Source organism: Cryptomeria japonica, chromosome 7 (assembly GCF_030272615.1).
Source record: "Cryptomeria japonica chromosome 7, Sugi_1.0, whole genome shotgun sequence".
Taxonomy (NCBI): domain Eukaryota; kingdom Viridiplantae; phylum Streptophyta; class Pinopsida; order Cupressales; family Cupressaceae; genus Cryptomeria; species Cryptomeria japonica.
This window is the reverse complement of record NC_081411.1, coordinates 52,314,531-52,337,581: the sequence shown is the minus strand read 5'-3', so window position 1 is coordinate 52,337,581 and position 23,051 is coordinate 52,314,531. Positions and strand designations below refer to the sequence as shown.

At 34.8% G+C, this 23,051-nt stretch overlaps 1 protein-coding gene across 1 annotated transcript; it reads left to right on the top strand.

Moving 5' to 3' along the window:
• The first annotated feature begins 2,510 nt into the window (after positions 1-2,510).
• On the top strand, positions 2,511-20,542 carry LOC131041719 (desmethylxanthohumol 6'-O-methyltransferase-like). Its single transcript, XM_059208171.1, has 3 exons — positions 2,511-3,213; positions 20,064-20,128; positions 20,255-20,542. The coding sequence occupies exons 1-3, from the start codon at positions 2,511-2,513 to the stop codon at positions 20,540-20,542; spliced, it is 1,056 nt and encodes a 351-aa protein (XP_059064154.1).
• The last annotated feature ends 2,509 nt before the right edge of the window (positions 20,543-23,051 follow it).

Here is a 23,051-nt window from a genome sequence, read left to right as displayed (position 1 = left end):
GGAGCTACCACTGTCTACATCAGAGACCTATCCCACGAATTCACATGGGAGAGAGATGAACCAGGAAAGGCGGCATTTGAGCAAGGTCTCATGGCCTTCATGAGATAGGTTGACCACAGACACCTACAGATGAAAATTTCTAGGGAGGAAGCTGACTGGATCCACCAGAGCACCTCACACCCTCACAGGCAGGATATTCAGGATGGCTGTATGGAAGTATGGCAAGATGGAGAGAAGGGCTGGGTGGCCTTGATCCCAATAGTGGGAGTTATTTCTACTCCAGGGTCTGATATTTCTTACATTTAGACTGTGACTACTCCTTAGACTATTTGTTTTGTTCATATAATATGCTGTAATTGTGGTAATCATCTCCCCATATGTGGTAATACTTGTAGATTATTATTTTTTTTTTTTTGTTGACTGGACCTTCCTTTGGTGCCTTGATACTTGCCATATCCAGATAGTTCTGGTTTTTTTTGTATTGACTCTTTGATATATAATCCAAAAAAAAAAATTATGAATATACTTATGAGTTTTTAATCAATTATATTATAATCCTACTATTTTTTGTGGTGCTTAATCCACTACCACATATAAGTGGAATACACACCTCTAAAACAATATCTTTAACATATTTTATAGAGGTTTGTAATTAGATTAACATCAGGCTTATAATAGAATTATAAAATATTAAAATATATTTCATTAATTCAACTACTATTTTTTTTTATATTTATGAGTGAAATATGTTTACTTTGAAAATATTAATTTCTTTCGAAGAAATGAATAAATAAATAAATTCAAAAATAGAAAAAGAAGTATGCAATTTTTAAAAATCATTAAAATATGTGCAAATATTAGAACTATAAAATCGCACATTGCCTTTTTTTAATTTTGTCATACTAATGATCAACTTTAAAAATAAATTGCATCCAATGGATGCATAAGTAATCCTACCAATATCAATAAACTAATCTTATTCAAGCATTTAATATTGTTGACATTTGATTCAATAAACTACATTTATTAAAAAAAATCATGAAACATGTATGATTATAATATCAGTTCCATCACATTCACATTTAATTGAATATATAGCAATATCCATATTCAGAATAAGGTCAAAATATATGATGGATACAATGTATCGAATGTGATTAGATTTGTCCAGATTTAATGGATACAATGTATTGAATGTGATTAGATATTTCCAGATTTGTCGATATTGTTAAAACAAATATGTAAATTCAACTAGATATCTACCCATGTGCTTGCATTGAATAAGATGATAAGATTTATGCATATCTTGTTAGATTTTTTTTTATTGTACATCACCTTTTTAAATTCTTTGATGGTACTAGCCAACTAAAAATGTAAATTTTTCTATGAATTCTTCAATGAGTGCTAGGAAAATAATCTAATAAGAAAATTAAAAAATAACTTTTTCAAATCATTAAAATATGTACCAAAATTAGAACTATAGAATTGCACATAATATTTTTCTAACTCTCATGCTATTGGTCAACTAAAAAAGTATATTACATTCAATGGGATGCATAAATAATCTTTCGTGTATCACGAAAACTAATAATTATGTTAGTTAAACTCGTTTATCAACTACACAATAAATTCTTTACCTACCTCTCTTTGAACAACAACTATTTTTATTTTTATACTACATAAACAAACTGTGTGACCCTTGTTACACCATACATAACTCATTTCTCTTTTGGTAATCAAATTTTAACAATACAACTTTTAATTCACATGGATCCCGAGTAAATTTATAAGAACTAAAATTACACATCCACAAAAAAAACAAGTGGATATAAAACATCCCTAAAGTTCATCCGAATTGAGGAGAAGTCTCCCTTGTCACCTTTTTCTTCATCAACTCGACGGAATGGCTTAAACCATACACACCAAGCTTACACTTCTAGGCTTGAAAGTGTTAAAAGTTGATTGACATTTTCGAGACTTAATATGTTGCTTAGTGTGGCTATAGCTATTATGGCTCCAAAAACGCCCAAACCGTATTGTTGTACACTGAAAATAACTTTTGTGTTATACAACAGGGGTCAGCGGCCGCAACACTTCTACTAAGTCTCCCAATCATTCTGTGCCTAGTCTACAATTTGTGTCTCTGCATAACACGAAAGTTATGCATCGTATGACGTCACTGTTTTGCAGCCAAATTAGCCGTGTCCGCTTAGTTTGTGGGGTCACACTAAGAATACACTTCTAGACTTAAAAGTGTTAAACACTCAGAATTGATTAACATTCTCTAAGCTTAATATTTTGCTGTGTGTGATTTAAGAGTAGACTAATGAAATTGGAATTGAATATTTTGCTGTGTGTGGGGTTTAAAACTAGACTGGTGAAAGTGGAATTGAAAGTAGAAGACTTTGCAATTTGGTCAGCCGTTGCCCACTCTTTTGAGAAATCCTATCCGCTTCACTTGTTCACGCGACGATTATTGAGCCTTGCAACTTTGAGATTTTGCAACAAAAATGGAGGCAGAAGCACTGGAGAATGTGGCAGCGCATACACAGGAGGCCATGGAGACCATTTTCTCCTTTGTACCCGCCCTTGTTCTGAAATCGGCCCTCCTCCTGCAAATCCCAGACATAATCGCAAGCGAAGGCCCGTGCGCCTCTCTTTCCCTCCACCAAATCGCCGCCCGACTTCCGACCCAGACACCCAATCTGGACTACCTCTTTCGCATCCTTAGATATCTTTCGGCCAGGGGCGTTTTCATTCAATCCCAGGCGGGTGACGACACGTCAGAGGTTCGATTCTCCCTGAGTGAGTGCGCAAAGCTTATGTACGTTAGGGAGAACAGTCATGCGAGCCTGGTTCCGTTGGTTGTGATGCAGACCCACGAGGTGATGATGGCCCCGTGGCACCGTCTCCATGAATGCGTGCTCCAAGGCGGCCATGCGTTCGAGAAGGCTCACGGTATGGACATTTTTGCTTATGGGAAGGATCATCCGGAGGTTAATTCTATCATCAATGACTGCATGGCGTCTTTTACCATGACGTCCATGAAACAGATTGTGAGTTGTTACAGGGGATTTGAGGAATTGGGTACAGTTGTGGATGTTTGCGGCGGGCATGGAGCGGCTTTGGGGGTGATTGTGAAGGCATATCCGCATATCCGGGGAATCAACTTTGATCTTCCCCATGTCGTTCAGACTGTACCGTCTATTCCAGGTTAGTGGGTCTTTCTCATATATGTCCGTTTTTGAAATGTGTTGTGAATTTTACAATTATAGGAACAAAAAATAGATCAAAAGTTGTTATCATTGCAAATACAAAAAGTCAATCAGTTGTTATCATTAAGAGTGGAGTTCTTAGTATGTGGTCGAGTTAAGAGAATCCAACTAGGTGCCTCTTGCTTATGTCAACTATAATAATAATAACTGTAATTGAAATCTCAACCTGAAGTTTGGACTTTCATATGGTAAAGTTACTATTTTCATGGCTAGTGTTCATTTAGTTATCAATCTAGGGACGTAAAACTTGAAATTCATCTGCACTATATATGCACTAAGCTCCTTCAATGGCTATTTTGCATTGCTGCAGTAACTAACATTGTGCGGAAAGGAAAGGCAAGAATGGAAATTATAGAAGGTTACAGGAAAACTTATAAAAACAATGCTGGAATGATCTAATATAAATAACAGAAATCAATCTGCTCTGGCTTGGCTATAGGAACAATCAGTGGATCTATTTCCAATGGTTGTAGGAACAGTCAAGGCATGAACTTCTACTGCAACTAAAGAAGAACTAATTTCAATGAGCATAAACACAGGATCACTCACCAAGTGGGCCCCCTTGGATGAGTGATATCAAGCTTCCAAAAAAATACTTTTAACAAATCAAAACAACATATCTTTTATTCATTGCTTCTTGAAAATGATTACATGTTTTTAAAAGAAAACTTCCAGAATGCTTATCAAAATTCTCTGCTCTATTCTTTTCTATTCTATCTAACCTCTAAGAAAAAAGGAAGAGCTTATTAAAAAACAAAGATCAACAACAATGGACAACCCAAATCACGCCCAGAAGAAGAGGCGGATGATTGACTGATGAAGAAGATAACTAGAGCTTGGCTGCAGGAAACGTGGATCTAGACCAAACCACAGTCTTTGCATACTGTAGCGATATTTTGCGAATTCAATGCCTACTAAAATTAAACTTTCGTAGTACTGCTTGGCTGCTCTGCTCATGTTGTACCTTGCGGTCGCTCAGCTCCTCTTCAGTTTGATCTCCAGTTATTTTTTACGTAATTCTTCCTTCCTCAAGCGCGAAAGGAGAATATCCACCGCGGCATCAATTATTATCTGCACTACAACAAAAACAACATACAAGGAAATGCATACGTATTTTATTTAATTATCACATTCATTAATTCACATATGATATTACCCTAAATAATCTGCATAGCAACCGGAACAAATCACTTGGCTGCAAGAATAAATGGTATGGCTGCAGGAACAGACCGACAAAGTTCAAACATGATTTCATAAGTTCAGGTTTAACACATGGAGTACATATAGTCAATTTGCAATACTTCACTACTGCTATGCAAACCAAAAGATGTCAAAAACCTAAGAGTTTCGATGATAAAAACATGACAAAGTCTCAACTTATCATGCCCCCCAACTTTAAGAGTTTGTTGATCCTATAGCAAAAGGGAAATTTCAGACTCTTGCAGTAACTCTTAAATCACCAATGGTGCCCTGACCTGTCCCCCCTAAAGCCAAGTTCCAATAAAATCCTTTCATTTTTTCCAGCCTTGACCATCTATTTGCTTCTTCTGTGACTGCATCATAGTTATGCTCTATAGGCTAACATTCCAAAAGCGGCCACATAAGGATTGGGGTTGAAAGATTAATGGTAGCCAGTTGTTGGCTTTCTCCCTGCCTAACTGTATGTATCTAGGGGCTCTTTGCATGGCTGCATAAAAATTTTATAATGAATAAGGTTCTCCTTGTTTTAACTATTCTAGTAGATTATTCCAGTGCTGAGTTAACCCTTCTATTGCAGTTGTCCTGTCAGTCTGAATCAAATGCTCATATGCTTGATAGACTTCATCTCTCATTGGAAGCACTAATTTTCTAACATCATCTCTTACCAGTAACTTCTGCCAATCATAATAAATAACTCTTGGTACGTCTGATTCCCTCCGTAATGGTAATGGATAGTCAAACTCTAATTTTTCATACTCCATGACTTGTGCCCCCATGATAATCTCATTTTGGTTCCATGACATTAAAGCTTTGATATGGATATCCCCAATATACAAAGGGTTCTACTCTCTATCTGAGGGTACAACATAGTTATGTAAGTACAATTCACATAGAAAATTCTTCACAGCAGGTGGAGAAGTTTGGTAAGCATAAAAGAATTTTTTAGATGTTTCTAAAGAGGAGCTAAGGTCCCTAACAATGTGGTTTAGTTTGAAGTTCAGAGACCACTCTTTCAAGTATACTGCATAAACTCTTGGAGGTGACCTACATTGAATCAACTCAGGAACCATACCAGAAATTATTTCCACTTTAGCCTCTAATTTCTCAATTCTATTATCTCTTTTTTCAATTTCTTTTTGCTATTTATCAATAATCCCTTGCAACCTAGCCCTCTCTATTTCCCATTGTCTATAAAATGTTAAAGCAATAGATAAAGTACTTAGGGATGAAGGAGGTCTAATAGGTGCTACCTTAGACCATGAGATTTCCTCAATAAACTCCTCAATCTGTGCTGGCATCTCTCCAATATTTTCTTTAGGCTGCTATAAAATATCTTCAACAGTTTCTTCAAATTATTGTGCCACAGAAGCAAGATTTGCTAGTTTATCCTCAGCAACATTTTTTTGGATTTCATCCTCTGCAGGGCTTCCTTCTTCTTGAGTTTCAATATCTACAAGGCTTCCTTTTTCTGAAGTTTCCGAGTTGCTTCAGTTGTTGCAGGAGTTTTTATTTTTGTCCTATGCCTCTTGGCTGCAGGAGGAATCTGAGTTACCTGCGGCTGAGTCATAAGTTCTTCATCTGTTTCATCCCTTTCCAACTCTTTTCCTTTCCTTCACAGAACTGGCAAATCTCTTTGAAGAGAAGTAGAGGGTTGTTCTTCACTTAATTCCACTATCTTTTCCTCCATAATAACCGTGGCTCCTTCAACAACAAGCAAATCCTCATCTGTAGCAACTATAGGGGAAGAGGGTTCTGCAACATTTTCTTCTTCAACCGGTGGGTTATCTGCAACAGGAGCATCTTCAACCCTCAATTGTTGTATATCCTCAAATACACCCCATTCCATTTGTGAAACATCTCTCAGGGACCACTATACAAGTAGCTTAACCAATCCATGATGGCTAATGGAACGATTTCCATTTTTTCGCGTCTCCTTAGCACTTGTAGAAATGAGGTGGTATAAGAAATCAGGAACATTCACTCATCGGCCATGCCGCAGATGACTAAGTAATTTAAAATGAGGTGAATGTAGATTTGAATATCGCCCTTCACATGTAATGTATTTCATAACATACAAAGCTACTTCAGGGCAATGTGCTAGTAGAGAAACCCTTCTAGTTCCTTGTTTGTCCACCATTAAGGGTCCATCTATGGGAATTGTGAACTCTTCCCTGGCACTTCTTGCATCTTTTGATTATGAAAATAGTTCAACTTCCTGTGGCAACCCCGTTACTTCTGCTATTTGCTGCTCCGTAGCAATAACCTTCAAACCTTTAACTGTAGCTTCACTTTAATTAAACCAGTCGTGGTGTCTTAAATAATGCTCACAAAGAGCATCCTACACCAACACTTCATGAACCGCTAGCTCATGACGAATTGGATCACCACCCATCTCTCACTCTGCTTTTTTTTCTCTACAGCTGTACCAAAATATCTGACAGTCTTGATAAATTAAAATTTCCTTACATATCTCAATTCTAGTGGCAGAATTTATTATTCACTTTCGTGAAATAATAACATAATAAGTAATGATGGGAAAAAAATCAATTCGGAGTACCACAAAGGACTGATAATTAATCACTTTGGAAACCGAACCATAAAACATCACCCCAACTTAACCTAGCACGTGTCCACACAAGCTGACAAGATTTCGGGTAGTGGAACGGATTTAAACAAGATATAATCATAATAAACTAATAAATGCATAATTAAAATAAAACACAATATACACGTACCTGCAATTGTACGAAAATGATGGCGAAATGAAATGAAATGACAGGTAAGAACGTAGGATGGAATGTCGTGGATGGGATTTTATTTACAAAGAAGAATATTCCCATATAATATGGAAATAGTTTATTATGAAGCGGCAAATATGTTCACTGCAGAGGCTGTAGGAACTTTACCTTTATTACCTTGCTCAATTGCAACAGGAAGCTCATGAGTTTCTGCAGGCTCATTGTCAGTTGCTACAAGAACCTTGTCAGGTGCTGCAGGAACCTCTATGTCACTTTGTGGAGCAAACTGCTACAGGAACTCTTCTTTAGTAGCTGGCTTATGATATAGACGTAGTCGGTGACCATTTACTAAGAGTTTAAATCAAACAGGATCAATTGTGGACAAACAAACAGCTCCATTCTGGAAAACTTCTTCTATCTCATACGAACCCAACCACCTAGTTTGAAGATTTCCCATAGCATATTTATATCTAGAATCATACAATAGTGCCCAGTCACCAACTTTGAATTTCTTTTCCCTGATATATTTATTATGCTATTTTGCTCTTTGATTTTGAATCAATTATGTCTATTGAACAACTATCTTTCTCCATTCATCTAGAGCATTTAATTGTTGAATGCATTCTTTATGTGCCTTAGACAATGTCATATTTAATTGCAAAGTTGTCCTCAGGGTTTTATGCTCAGATTCAATAAGCATCATTGTTGTTTTGCCATAAACCATCTCAAAAGGTGTGAAATCAATTAGTGTTTTCCAAGTTGTTCTATATGCTCAAATTGCTTCTGAAAGCCAGTGAGACCAATCTTTCTTGTGAATAGACACTATTTTTGTAAGAATAGCCTCAAGCTCTCTATTTGTAACTTCTACTTGTCTGTTAGCCTATGGATGATATGGAGTAGATTTTATGTGCCTTATATTGTATTCATTGACCAAAGCCTTTATCAATGTTGAAGTAAATTGAGGTCCCTAGTCTGAGACAATTTCCTTTGGTACTCCATATCTTGTAAATATCTCTTCATAAAGAAACTCAGCTACCTTATTATCTCTTGCATGTGTCATGGCATGAGCTTCTACCCATTTTGTTACATAGTCTGTACATACCAAGATATAAGATCTGCCATTAGAAGGTCGATCAATTGGGCCAACAAAATCTAATCCCCACTTGTCAAATGGTGCAACTGATATTTGAGGATATAGTGACATCTCCTCAGATTTTGTAGGTCTTCCCATTTGCTAACATCTGTCACATTTCCATGTGTACTGAGCTGTATCCTTATGTAATGTGGGCCAATAGTATCCTGTATTGAGTATTTTCAATGTTGTTCTTTTGGCAGCAAAATGACCTCCACATGGCTCATCATGACATGCATGCAGGATGTCATATGTTTCATCTTCTCTGACACATCTTCGCATGACTGGGTCAGGTCCAATATAAAATAGACAATCATCAATCCATGAGAAGTTAACACTTTTTTCAACTAGCAACCTTCTTTCCTTAGGAGAGAAATAAATTGGCATCTTAACTGTAGCTAAATAGTTGGCAATATCAGCATACCAAGGAGTGTGAGCTTGCATGAGAAACAAATGTTCATCTGGAAAAGTGTCATCTATTATTGTAGAATCTTCTTGCAATTGAAGATGTGAAAGATAATCTACAACCACATTAGACTTCCCTGGTTTATCAACAACTGTGATATCAAATTCCTGCATCAACAATAACCATCAAGCTAATCTACTAGTGATTGATGGCTTATTCATGAGATATCTAATTGCAGTATGATCTGTATGCACAAATATGGGATATCCTATGATATAGTGTCTAAATTTGTTAAGTGCATATATGACAGCTAGCATTTCCTTTTCAGTAACTGTGTAATTCAATTCAGGTCCCTACAAATTCTTGCTAATATAATATATTGCATTTTCCAATTTGTCAATTTTTGGTCCTAACTGTTGCTCCTATTGCATAATCAGAAGCATCTGTATGGATTTGGAATGGTAGAGACCAATTTGGCCCTTTAAGAACTGGTGCTTGAGTCAAAGCATGCTTAAGCTTTAAGAAAGCTTCATTGCATGTTGAGGTCCATTTAAATTTTGCATCTTTAGTAAGCAGTGAATAGAAGAGACTTGCAATTTTAATGAAATCTTTGATAAACCGTCTGTAGTATCCAGCATGACCAAGAAAACTTCTTACATCTTTTTGCTTCACAGGGTCATTAATATGCTGAATGACCTCAATCTTTGTTGGATCCACCTGGGTGCCTTGTATAGATATATGATGACCAAGGACTATTCCTTCTTCCATCATGATGAAACACTTCTCATTGTTTAAAGACAAGTTGTAGTCTTCACATCACTGCAAAACTTTCTTCAGATTACCCAATGCTTGATCAAATTCAAAACCATAAGTTGTAAAGTCATCCATATAAATTTCCATAATGTCTTGAGAAATATCAGAAAAGATACTGATCACTGCTATTTGAAAAGTGGTTGGAGCATTACACAACCCAAAAGGAAGAACAAAATATGCATACGTGCCACATGGACAAGTAAATGTCGTCTTCTCTTTATCCTTGGGGGCTATTTGGATCTTATTGTAGCTACTAAATCCATCAAGGAATGAAAATATCTTTTAACAGCTAGAGAATCCAAAACCTAATCCACAAATGGTAATGGAAAATGATCTTTTCTTGTTGCTAAGTTCAGAGCTCTATAATCAACACATACCCTCCATTTTCCTCCTTTTTTAGGGACTATCACAAGAGGTGATACCCATTGGCTATCAGAGATAGGATAGATAAACCCAGCTTTTAACAATTTCTGCAATTCTTCTTTAACTATCTCCTTCAAGGTAGGATTGACTCATCTTTGAGGTTGTCTAAGTGGGCAAAACTAATCTTTTATATAAATACGGTGGGTACAAACTACTGGATCAATCCCATTCATATCCTTGTAATCCCATGCAAAAGCATTTTTATGAAGTTTCAGCAAGTTCACAAGGCCCTCTTTTTGAGTATCTGATAGATCTCTATTGATATTCAAATATTTATTCCCTTCCACCTCTATCTTAATAGTAAGACCAATCTAGTTTATATCAGAAAAATGAGAAGAAGATAATTCCTACAGCAACAAAGTATGCAATATATCAGTGGCTACAAGAAAGTCCAAACCTACAATATTCGGAGCCAATTTCTGCAATTTTTGCTCTTCTATAAATTCATTTATCATGATTTTATTAAGAATTGATTCCTCATCATATAACTGCATGAGTGGTCCTCGATTAATCATCATAAGGTGATTAATAGAGTCAATTTCTTCAGATTCTTCTCCCAAGATAGGCCAAATGGCTTGTTGTTGTTCAAGCTGGGGTTGTGCTAGAGAATACAAGGCTAATGTTTTTGTAGAACTCCCATCTGAAATAGTCATATCCCCTGATCTACACCCAATATATGCATCAGCTGTGGGAAGCCAAGGTCTACCCAAAATGACCAGATATCCTCCCAATGTTACCTTTGGAGATAAAATCATAAAGTCTGCAGGATATTCCAAGGAATCTAGAATAACTACTACATCCTCTATAATACCATCAAGTCTCACTATAAAGCTATCAACAAGCTGTAGAACTGTGGGTGTAGGCCTTAAACTATTGATCTCAAGATGTTTCATTACTTCCCTTGACATTACAATAATGGCTACCCCTAAATAAATCAAAACATTTTTTATTTAACTGCCGTTAATGACTATACTCAAAACCGGACTACCTGGATCAAAATACTTTGGAATGACAATTTTACCTAACATAATATCAACCAATTGACCCATAACATGAACTGTTTGTGGATCCTTTTTCTTCCTGCCAGGATTTTTTAGACATGCTTCTCTCAATGCCTTACCATATATGGGAACATCCTTTATTGCTTGCAACAATGGTATTTTAACACAAATATGCTTCAGTTGATCAATAATATCAAAGCTTTGTTGTTGTTCAGTGGGAACTTCTTTTTCTTGCAATCTATGGGGAAATGGTGGCAATATTTAATTCTGGGGTATTGTATCTATTGGATTAGAGATTTCTTGCTCATCTTGTACCTCAGTGATAACTGGATGAGAGGGATTAGGTAAAGTTGTTCTAGATCGGAGGTGAATGTCATCTAGTGATAAAGGATAGGTTGGGTATTGATTAACATCAGCTGAATAAGCTTGTTGTTGTTGTTGTTGAGACTTGATATTTGGATTTGGCAACGATTGAGTAGGCAACTATGTTGGTTTAGGCGGTGCAGGAGGAGGCATTAAAGCAGGAGGTTGTGGTTGCTGAATAGGCGGCTGATAACCAGAAGATTGGGCTGGCCATGGTTGGCTTCCTCTCCATTGAGAAGTAGGTTGCCAATTCCCTTAAAATTGGTTTCCTCGGCCCTGAGGTGGGTACTAGTTCCCCTGTGGCTACTGCCACTGTGACATTTGATTACCAAAATGTTGTCCTTGGCCTTGTGAACCATACCAATTTTGATAGTTACCAATATTTTGAGAATACGGTGGTTGCCATTGGTTATTTGGTGCAAAAGAATTTCCACTATAACCAGAAAAAGAAAGTGGATCGAGTGGCATACTTTGTCTTTGAAAATTTGGTCTCCTTTGAGCAACATAGAAGACTTGCTCATCCTCACCTTGAATTGGCTTGAAGTCAGATACCTCCACATTTGCAGCCATCTTACATCTACAATCTTTCTTTCACTGTTTACAATGAGGACAGAATTCTGCAAGGAATGCATTAGCTTCCTCATGCTTCTTCTTAGCTGCCAGTGTATCCAACTGGGTAGTCATATTGTTTATAATGTCCTCCTTGAAATCCTTTAATAGATGACTAAGTTCCAATCTAGAAACTCCAATTCCAGATGTTGATAATGGTGCCCTTGGTTTAAATCTCCTATTCTTCTTAGAAGTAGATTTGGAATACTTCTTGCAAATTTGTCCTATTTCAGCCCAAGTGGATTGTGTAATGTCACCTCCTCCCATAAGATCCAAGGAATCGGTGCATTTATGACTGATTCCCCTCAAAAATATCAATTTGAGGGAATCTTCATTGAGAGTGCTATGCTTGGACTTTTTGACACTAAACAGAAACCTTTCCAAGTAATCTTCAAGACTCTCATCTTCAGTTTGTGTCATTCTAAAGATATCATCCCCATGACGATCAGTACCTCTACAATAATCTTTGTATTTTGCAAGAAACAACCGTTTCATCTCATCCCATGTATTGATTGTGCTACTACCCAAGCTCATAAACTATCTCAAGGATGACAACTTCAAAGTGGCAAGAAAATTTTTGAGTTTATGGGCATCTGTAGTATAGTCAAAAATCCTACAGAGAACATCAAACTCAAACGGAAATGTGTCTGGATCCTTTGTCACCAATCCATAGAATTTAGGGAGTGAAGATGCTGGAATGTTCTTGAGATTAGTGTTATCATGATGATCAGAGATGGGAAACTCAAACGTTGGACTTGGTGGTGGTGGTGGATTATTCCCACCAGGATGAGGGTTCCCTTGCATTAGACTTGTGGGGGTTGTTGCTATAGGAAATTCTTCTTCTTGAAGACCAAAAAGGAACTGAAGATTACCTTTCAGAAATTCAGATTCAGGGTGATTCAAATTATATGGGGCTTGGTAAAGTTCAGCAAAAGGATTTATATCTAGGAAATTATCTTCTGCATGATTAGGATGAGTGGGCAGAAATCTACGTTTTGGGTCTCTTCTTCTTCTATGCATGCAGATTCATGAAATTTTCAAACCATAAAGAATCTAAAAAACAATTAACTGGAAACAATAATAACCATGAAAGGTTCTTAGTTTGACACCATCCCCGGCAACGGCACCAAAAATGTCTACTCCAACTATAATAATAATAATAACTCTAATTGAAATCTCAACCCAAAGTTTGGACCTTCATCTGGTAAAGTTACTATTTTCATGGCTACTATTCATTTAGTTATCAACCCAGGGACACAAAACTTGAAATGGGTCTGCACTATATATGCACTAAGCTCCTTCAATGGCTATTTTGCATTGCTGCAGTAACTAACATTATGTGGAAAGGAAAGGGAAGAATGGAAATTATAAAAGGCTACAGGAAAACTTATAAAAACAATGCTGGAATGATCTAATATAAATAACAGAAACCACTATGTTCTGGCTTGGCCGCAGGAACAATCAGTGGATCTATTTCCAGTGGCTGTAGGAACAGTCAAGGCACAAACTTCTACTGCAAGTAAAGAAGAACTAATTTTAATGAGAATAAACATAGGATCACTCACCAAGTCGGCCCCCTTAGATGAATGATATCAAGCTTCCAGAAAAATACTTTTAACAGATTAAAACAACATATCTTTTATTCATTGCTTCCTGAAAATGATTACATGTTTTTAAAAGAAAAACTCTAGAATGCTTATCAAAATTCTCTGCTCTATTCCTTTCTATTCTGTCTAACCTCTAAGAAAAAAGGAAGAGCTTATTAAAAAGAAAAGATCAACAATAATCGACAACCCAAATCATGCCCAGAAGAAGAGGCTTGACTGATGAAGAAGATAACTAGAGCTTGGCTGCAGGAAACGTGGATCTAGACCAAACCATAGAATGTCGTAGTGATATTTTGTGAATTCAATGCCCACTAAAGTTAAACTTTCATAGTACTGCTTGGCTGCTCCGCTCATGCCGTATCTTGCGCTCGCTCAACTCCTCTTTAGTTTGATCTCCAGTTATTTCTTACTTAATTCTTCCTTCCTCAGGCGCGAAAGGAGAATATCCACCGCGGCATCAATTATTATTTGCACTACAACAAAATAAACATACAAGGACATGCATACGTATTTTATTTAATTAACACATTCATTAATTCACATATGATATTACCCTAAATAATCCACATAGCAATAGGAACAAATCACTTGGCTGCAGGAATAAATGGCATGACTACAAGAACAGACTGACAAAGTTCAAACATGATTTCATAAGTTCAGATTTAACACATGGTGTACATATAGTCAATTTACAATACTTCACTACTACCATGCAAACCAAAAGATGTCAAAAACCTAAGAGTTTCGACAATAAAAACATGACAAAGTCTCAACTTATCACCTCTATTTATTGGAAAATATTCATTCTCAGGTGATTTTTGGGCAAAATTTTTCTCCAACAATCATTTCTGACAGGCATGGCAGAGTGAAGTTCTCCGAGAGAAAATAATTGAATGTATCCAATGAGAATTGAATTGTGGCATTGTTTTGTCATTTTATGAAAACTAATATTTTTTTTTGAAACTAAGATATTATATTATCAATGGCCATTCAAAGAAAAAAAAACATCCGTCCAAGAAAAAATAAATTGTTCCTTTCGCATCACTAGGGAAACCCAATGAAAAAGCCATGACAAATTGATTTTTTATTTTCATTTGAAATTGAAATGAAGTATATTCTCTCCATGTGGATATATATAATTATCACTCATATTTAAACCCATGGCCATTTGATTATTGATCAAACAAAACCCTATGCTACATTCATTAAATTGTGTTCTTTAGATTAATCCTGTAATATAAGTAATGAATATATAGATTAATTTTAAATTTTGAAATATTGATTATTATATTAAAAACGAATATGAGAGATAATTATGTTTAGTTTTAGAAAGATAAATGTTCAATATATGTGCATTGATGTATTAATATTTGAATGTGCTCAAATTTAAATTTATAAAATTTAAATTTTTATATTTGAATATTAGATAATTTATATTTAAGATGTTATTAAAATATTTTTATCGTATTAAATATGTAATTATAATTACATTAGCCTAGCGAAAGCACAAGGTCTCACAAATGAAATTAGTTTATGAACACTATGTCACAACGGGCAAATTAATATTATAGTTATAATTAATTAGAATGTTTAATTAATTTAAATAAGATTTAACTTTTTAATTAGAAGTAGAATAAAAGATATGGAGATTATTTTAATTATATAATTGTTTCACATATATAAAATATAATTCTAACTTATTAATTATTATTTTAAGATTTAAAATAATTATGAATATACTTATGAATTTTTAATCAATTATATTATAATCCTACTATTTTTTGTGGTGGTTAATCCACTACCATATATAAGTGGAATACACACCTCTAAAACAATATCTTTAACATATTTTATAGAGGTTTTTAATTAGATTAACATCAAGCTTAGAATAGAATTATAAAATATTAAAATATATTTCATCAATTCAGGTGCTATTGTTTTCTATATTTATGAGTGAAATAAGTTTAATTTGAAAATATTAATTTCTTTTGAACAAAGGAATAAATTAATTAATTCAACAATAGAAAAAGAAGTATGCAATTTTTTAAAATCATTAAAATATGTTCAAATATAAGACCTATAAAATCTCACATTGCCTTTTTAAAATTTTGTCATACTATTGATCAACTTTAAAAATAAATTGCATCCAATGGATGCATAAGTAATCCTACCAATATCAATAAACTAATCTTATCCAAGGATTTAACATTGTTGACATTTGATTCAATAAACTACATGTATTAAAAAAAAATCATGAAACATATATGATTATAATATCACTTGCATCATATTGACAAACATATATAGTTATAATATCACTTCCATCATATTCACATTTAATTGAATATATAGCAATATTCATATTCAAAATATATGATGGATACAATGTATTGAATGTGATTAGATTTGTCCAGATTTGTCAATATTGTTAAAACGAATATGTAAATTCAATTAGATATGCTTGCATTGAATAAGATGATAAGATTTATGCATATCTTGTTAGATTTTTTTTATTGTACATCACTTTTTTAAATTCTTTTATGGTACTAGCCAACTAAAAATGTAAATTTTTCTATGAATTCTTCAATGAGTGCTAGGAAAATAATCTAATAAGAAAATTTAAAAATAACTTTTTCAAATCATTAAAATATGTACCAAAATTAGAACTATAGAATGGCACATAATATTTTTATAACTCTCATGCTATTGGTCAACTAAAAACGTATATTACATTCAAAGGGAAGCATAAATAATCTTTTGTGTATCACGAAAACTAATAATTATGTTAGTTAAACTCATTTATCAACTACATAATAGATTCTTTACCTACCTCTCTATGAACAACAACTATTTTTATTTTTATACTAAATAAACAAATTGTGTGACCCTTGTTACACCATACATAACTCATTTCTCTTTTGGTAATCAAATTTTAATAATGCAGCTTTTAATTCACATGGATCCCGAGTAAATTTATAAGAACTAAAATTACACATCCACAAAAAAAACAGGTGGATATAAAACATTCCTAAAGTTCACCCAAATTGAGGAGAAGTCTCCCTCGTCATCTTTTTCTTCATCAATTAGACGGAATGGCTTAAACCATACACACTAAGCGTACACTTCTAGGCTTGAAAGTGTTAAGAGTTGATTGAAATTTTCGAGACTTAATATGTTGCTTAGTGTGGCTATAGCTATTATGGCTCCAAAAACGCCCCAACCGCATTGTTGTACACTGAAAATAACTTTTGTGTTATACAACAGGAGTTCAGCGGCCGCAATGCTTCTACTAAGTCCCGCAATCATTTTGTGCCTAGTCTACAATTTTTGTCTCTGCATAACATGAAAGTTATGCATCGTATGACATCACAGTTTTGGAGCCAAATTAGCTGTGTCCGCTTAGTTTGTGGGGTCACACTAAGAATACACTTCTAGACTTAAAAGTGTTAAACACTCAGAATTGATTAACATTCTCTAAGCTTAATATTTTGCTTAGTGTGTGTGATTTAAGACTAGACTAGTGAAATTGGAATTGAATATTTTACTTAGTGTGTGAGGATTAAGACTAGAGTGGTGAAAGTGGTGAAAGTGGAATTGAAAGTAGAAGACTTTGCAATTTAGTCAGCCGTTGCTCACTCTTTTGAGAAATCCTATCCGCTTCACTTGTTCACGCGACGATTATTGAGCCTCGCAACTTTGAGATTTTGCAACAAAAATGGATGCAGAAGCACTGGAGAATGTGGCAGCGCATACACAGGAGGCCATGGAGACCATTTTCTCCTTTGTACCCGCCCTTTTTCTGAAATCGGCCCCTCTCTTTCCCTCCACCAAATCGCCGCCCGACTTCCGACCCAGACACCCAATCTGGACTACCTCTTTCGCATCCTCCGATATCTTTCGTCCAGGGGCGTTTTCATTCAATCCCAGGCGGGTGACGACACGTCAGAGGTTCGATTCTCCCTGAGTGAGTGCGCAAAGCTTATGTACGTTAGGGAGAACAGTCATGCGAGCCTGGTTCCGTTGGTTGTGATGCAGACCCATGAGGTGATGATGGCCCCGTGGCACCGTCTCCATGAAGGCGTGCTCCAAGGCTCACGGTATGGACATTTTTGCTTATGGGAAGGATCATCCGGAGGTTAATTCTATCATCAACAACTGCATGGCGTCTTTTACCATGACGACCATGAAACAGATTGTGAGTTGTTACAGAGGATTTGAGGAATTGGGTACAGTTGTGGACGTTGGCGGCGGGCATGTAGCGGCTTTGGGGGTGATTGTGAAGGCATATCCGGGGAATCAACTTTGATCTTCTTCATGTCTTTCAGTCTTCTTCATATATGTCTAGTTGGTTTAGTGGTGGAGAATTTGTATTCCTCAAAGATGATTTAATTTTAAGGTTTGTATGTCTCGTTTGTCGTACAGTTAGGTACCACTTGTCTTGTATTACTAAGCTATCTGTAGACCTAAAAACAGATTGAGTATCATGGACTATAAAATGATCCATCCATCCTGTAGAGATACGGTCAAAGATGGATTCCGATGCATGCATCAGATGTGGTCTTCGCGCTTCATACGGTCAAAGGTGTATTCTGCTGTACGTATTGGTGCATCTGCATGGAGTAGATGGCAGTCCCATATTACTAGAAACCATTTGTAAACCCAAAATTCAGATTGTTTAGTATCCTGGACTATAAAAGGATCCCTCCATCCAGGAACGACTTAAATCGCACACACTAAGCTTACACTTCTAGACTTAAAAGTGTTAAACACTCAGAGTTGACTGACATTTCTAGGCTTAATGTGTTGCTTAAGGTGTGTGGTCACACTAAGAATGCACTTCTAGACTTAAAAGTGTTAACTCACAGTTGACTAACATTCTCTAGACTTAATGTGTTGCTTAGTGTGTTGTTTAAGGCTGGCTCTCTATCTATCCATGCATCCCACATAGACATGGTCTTTATGCTTGATAGAGTCAAAGATAGATTATGATGTATGGATGTATGAGAGTGTGTTATTCTCTTCTCTTTTTCTTATTTTAATTGAAGAGTATTTTATTTTACTGATATGTCAGAATTTCAACGGTAGTTTATTGGATTGAAAAATAAACATTTTTATGTGTCATGTGTAGTGAATTTCGTGAACTTGTTAATTCGTTTTATTTTTGTCATTTTAAGAATTTTCCTCATGTCAATGGCATATAGTCTCTCCACATCTAATAAGACAATGCATGTTACAAATATATAATTTTTATGGTTCATGATATTAGTCATATGGGTTATTACTAAATTTGGCTATGTGAATTTATTCCAATGAGCCAATATAGGCTGGAAATATATAATTTTCACTCCATGGTATTACTCTGCATTATTTTTGGTTTCGATTGTGCAAACTCTCTCTCTAATTAGATAATATAGGTTGCAAACATATGATTCCCACATATCATGATATTAGTACACATTATTTTCAGTTTTGACTATGTTAGTTGCATTATTCTTGGTTTTGATTGTGTGAGCTTTTTCTAACGAGACAATGTGGTTGCAAACACATAATTTCCATAGTCAATGATATTATAATGAATTATTTCGGGTTTTGAGTGTGTGAGTTTTTCCTTCACATAATATAAACTTAAAATAATCCATATTAACAAAGTTGGCTGTTTAAGTTAGGTCCGGTACTTTTTTGTAATGTAATCATTTGGCAATGTTTGACAGTTCTATTTCAATGATTTGGCTAATTTTAGGTTCTTATAGTGTTTGTATAGCTTACACAGCATATTGATTATTTATATGAGTTGGGTTTAATGAAAGATTTTATTTCATAGTTATTTCTTTTAAATATGATTATTTGGTTAGTTTTGATATTTTAATCCCAGAGGTCATTTTTTATAGTTTTACGTAAATATAAAAGCAAAATTACCTCACATAGAGGAATATTAATTGTTTATGGTAGACCCATATTGCATCATTGTTTATAGAATTTGATAATTTGGTTTTGGAGATTGTTTGTTTTTTTATATGTTTACCCCATTTTAATGTCTTAGATTAAAATTTAAATATTGAGAAAAGTATAAAACTTGAATTGAGAGATGTGTTATATATATAAAATAAGTAGTCCTTAAATTAAAAACATTGATACGTGAGAATTATTTTCTAATTTTAACATTTGATCCACATACAAAAAAAAAACATTGTTTTTTTTATAGCATATTCATATACATTTTGTAGAATGACTGATTAACTTCTATTTGGGCTAACTTATCTAGAACTCTTGAGTTTTTTTACTTGGCTAGATTTATTTAACAATGTCATTGTTTTAGTGAAGGAATATAAATTTATAACACATCTATATAACAAAGCAATAGCAGATAAGTTAAAGTTTTAAAAATTAGGTAACATAAATTTTTATATGGATAGATGGATCCATGCACAAAACCAATTGATTTTAGTCAACTTAGCACCAAAGGATTGAAGGTCATCTTTTGATTTTTGGTATGTAGGTATTGAGAATGTGGGTGGCAATATGTTTGAGAGCCTACCATATGGAGATGGCATATTTTTGAAGGTATTTAATTATTTGATTGATTGATTATAATGTTTTTCCTTTGGGTAGTAGATATTGGATGAACACATAATATGTTACAAATTGATATATTATGATTTGGTGATACACAATGTATTACATGATTAGGATGATGAGAGTTGTGTGAAGATACTTGACAATTGTTATAAGGCTTTGGGTGAAAAAGGAAAACTTATATTATTAGAAGTTGTGGTAACTAATTTGAAGAAGCCAACTGAATCTCTTGAAATACTTAGTGATTTGACTATGATGGCCCAAGGAAATGGAGGACGAGAAAGGAGTGAGAAAGAGTGGAATAAGCTACTTTCAAAGTCATCCTTTTATATTATCAAAATCACAGGACATTCTAGATTGCATTTAAAATTTGTAGAAGTTGCAAAGCTAAAAATAATGTAATATTGATATTATAATTTGTGAACTCTTAGTGAAATGGAAAATAAATTTACTAGTTAATGTTAAAACTATAAGAGACATATTAAATTAATTTATGACATAGTGTATTTATTTATATGATATTAAATAATGCCCAGCTATATATATTTATATCCTAATAAATCATGCATAGTGTATTTATTTATATGATATTAAATAATGCCCAGTTATTTTAAAAGTAATAATAATCTATATGATAATTTTTTATTATTTTAATTACATTGAGAAGTGTATTACATTAACATAGTGAACTAAAAACCTTGATTAAAAACAACAACAACAAAATATGTCTTTCTATCATCTCATGTTCAATATCTCTAAATTTAATTGACAAATTTCCATTGATTTTGGGAATTTTTTCATAGTTTCCATTTTGAACCCAATCTTCACCATGCTACCTAATTTATTCTTGCATTATTCAAAATTTACCAATCTATATAATGGTGTTTCCTAGTTATAGGATACAAATCAGAGTTTTTCAAGTTAATCTATATCTATGTGATCGCCTTGAATCAATATTCATGGCCTGCAACAATTGGCATTGATCCAGACACAAGAACTATATCTCAATTCGAAAGGAAGGGATGATATCAGAGAATTGCATGAAGGTTTTACTCTGATGATAACTTACTAAAGAAGACAACTCTGTATGATTTCCATGTTGAAAATGGGGGCACAATGGTGCCCTTTGCATTGTGAAGCATGCCTCTCCAATATACCTTAGATTTGTTGTAGATGATTGTAGGTTTATGAGGCAATGCTCTTTGAGTGTGACCATAAGTCTTGATGCAATAAAATGACATGACATGATAAGACATCAATTGTCTAATCATAAACGCTTTGCTTGCATAAACATCAATGTAATTTTCTACTAAAGGATGTCAATATATTTTAGGATATGGTGGGATGAAATATCATCTTGATTCTTAATGAATGCCTGTAATAAATTGTGATGATAAAATGAATTAGAAGAGTGCTCTTATATAGGATTATCAAGGAATTTCCTTAATCAGGTCAGCCTTCAATGGTCAAATTGAGACATTGTAATCTGAAACCAACAAGAAGGAAACATGCACCAAGATATTCAAAATTAGGCCTAGTTTGGAAGGACAAGGGTGCCACTATCCTAGGATAAGGGCACCCCAAGATTCCATTATTCACCCAAAACAAGGTGAACGGGTTGGAGATAGGATACACATAGCCAAAGACAGAGGTTCAAACTAATAACTTAATGATGAGCAAGTAGTACTAAATTGGTACTGAAAGGGGGGTGGGGTGAATCAGTACAGACAAAAATACAGTCCAAAACTGGTTTGACAGCAGACACTTCAAATGACTGGCAGACAGTGACATTGGTTTGAAATAGAGTGCAACCAGTAAAGCTAGTAATGTCTGAGACAAGCATTAACTGGTTACTCACTTAGCTTTTCACTCAACTCAAGACTACACTACCATTTCACCCTTATGCATAAATAGATAATCTATCATTAGAACATAATAACGGCTAGTTCAACATGTTTTATTGACAGGCATAAAACATAGAACCATCATATGCTTGACAAACAATAGCAAAGCATCACAAGATAAAAGCATCACATATGACACACATATTTTTCACGTGGAAACCCAACTGAAAAAAATACGGTGGGGATGAATACCCACAAGCTGTTTTTGAACTCTTTAGAAGTCCGCTCTGTTAGGAGCCTTGTCCGATTAGAGACATTACAAAAGGTTCTGCTAGGAACCAATACTGTTAGAGATCACTCGATGAAGGGATGGCTAGAATACCCAGTTAAGGGTTAAACCCTGTTAAAGGTTACCTTGTTAGAGGATTTCAAGAACTCAATAGCTAAAGGATTCCGAACTCAGTAGCTTTGAATTACTCTATTAAAGGATTTTCAGCAAGCCGGTTAAGGCTACCCTGTTAAGGGATTTTCCAACTGTTGAGGTGGTTAGAGATCAACAGGTATTACAATGATCTAGTAACAGCACTCAATGCTAATATAGATCCACTTAAGCTCCTCTTCACCTTCTGCACTTACACTCTGCAGGTATCACTTCTCTCCTTTTGGTCTGGCAAGAATTACGTATCCCTTCTCTCGGATACACACACACAACTTTTGCCAACAACTTTAGAAAGAAACATAACATCGACCTTATCGGAAAAGAGATAGGTCGGTAGCATAAACCCTAAACCCTAAACCTATTAGGTTAAGGAATTCAAACGATTCAATCCTGACCATTGAGAACATTCCATTAATTGCAACAGTCTTGATCCAATCTCAAGACATTCTCCATCATCCATTTTCACCGATTCATGGCGGCTTATAACCCATCACACGTTATCACCATTTTACTGACCTCGCACATTCCCAAGGTAGATAGGAACAATCTCCTTTATGCAAGATCCTTCACGTGCACAAGGCTGACGTGGCAACATGATCTATTCTTCATTACAATGCTAACTCATCGC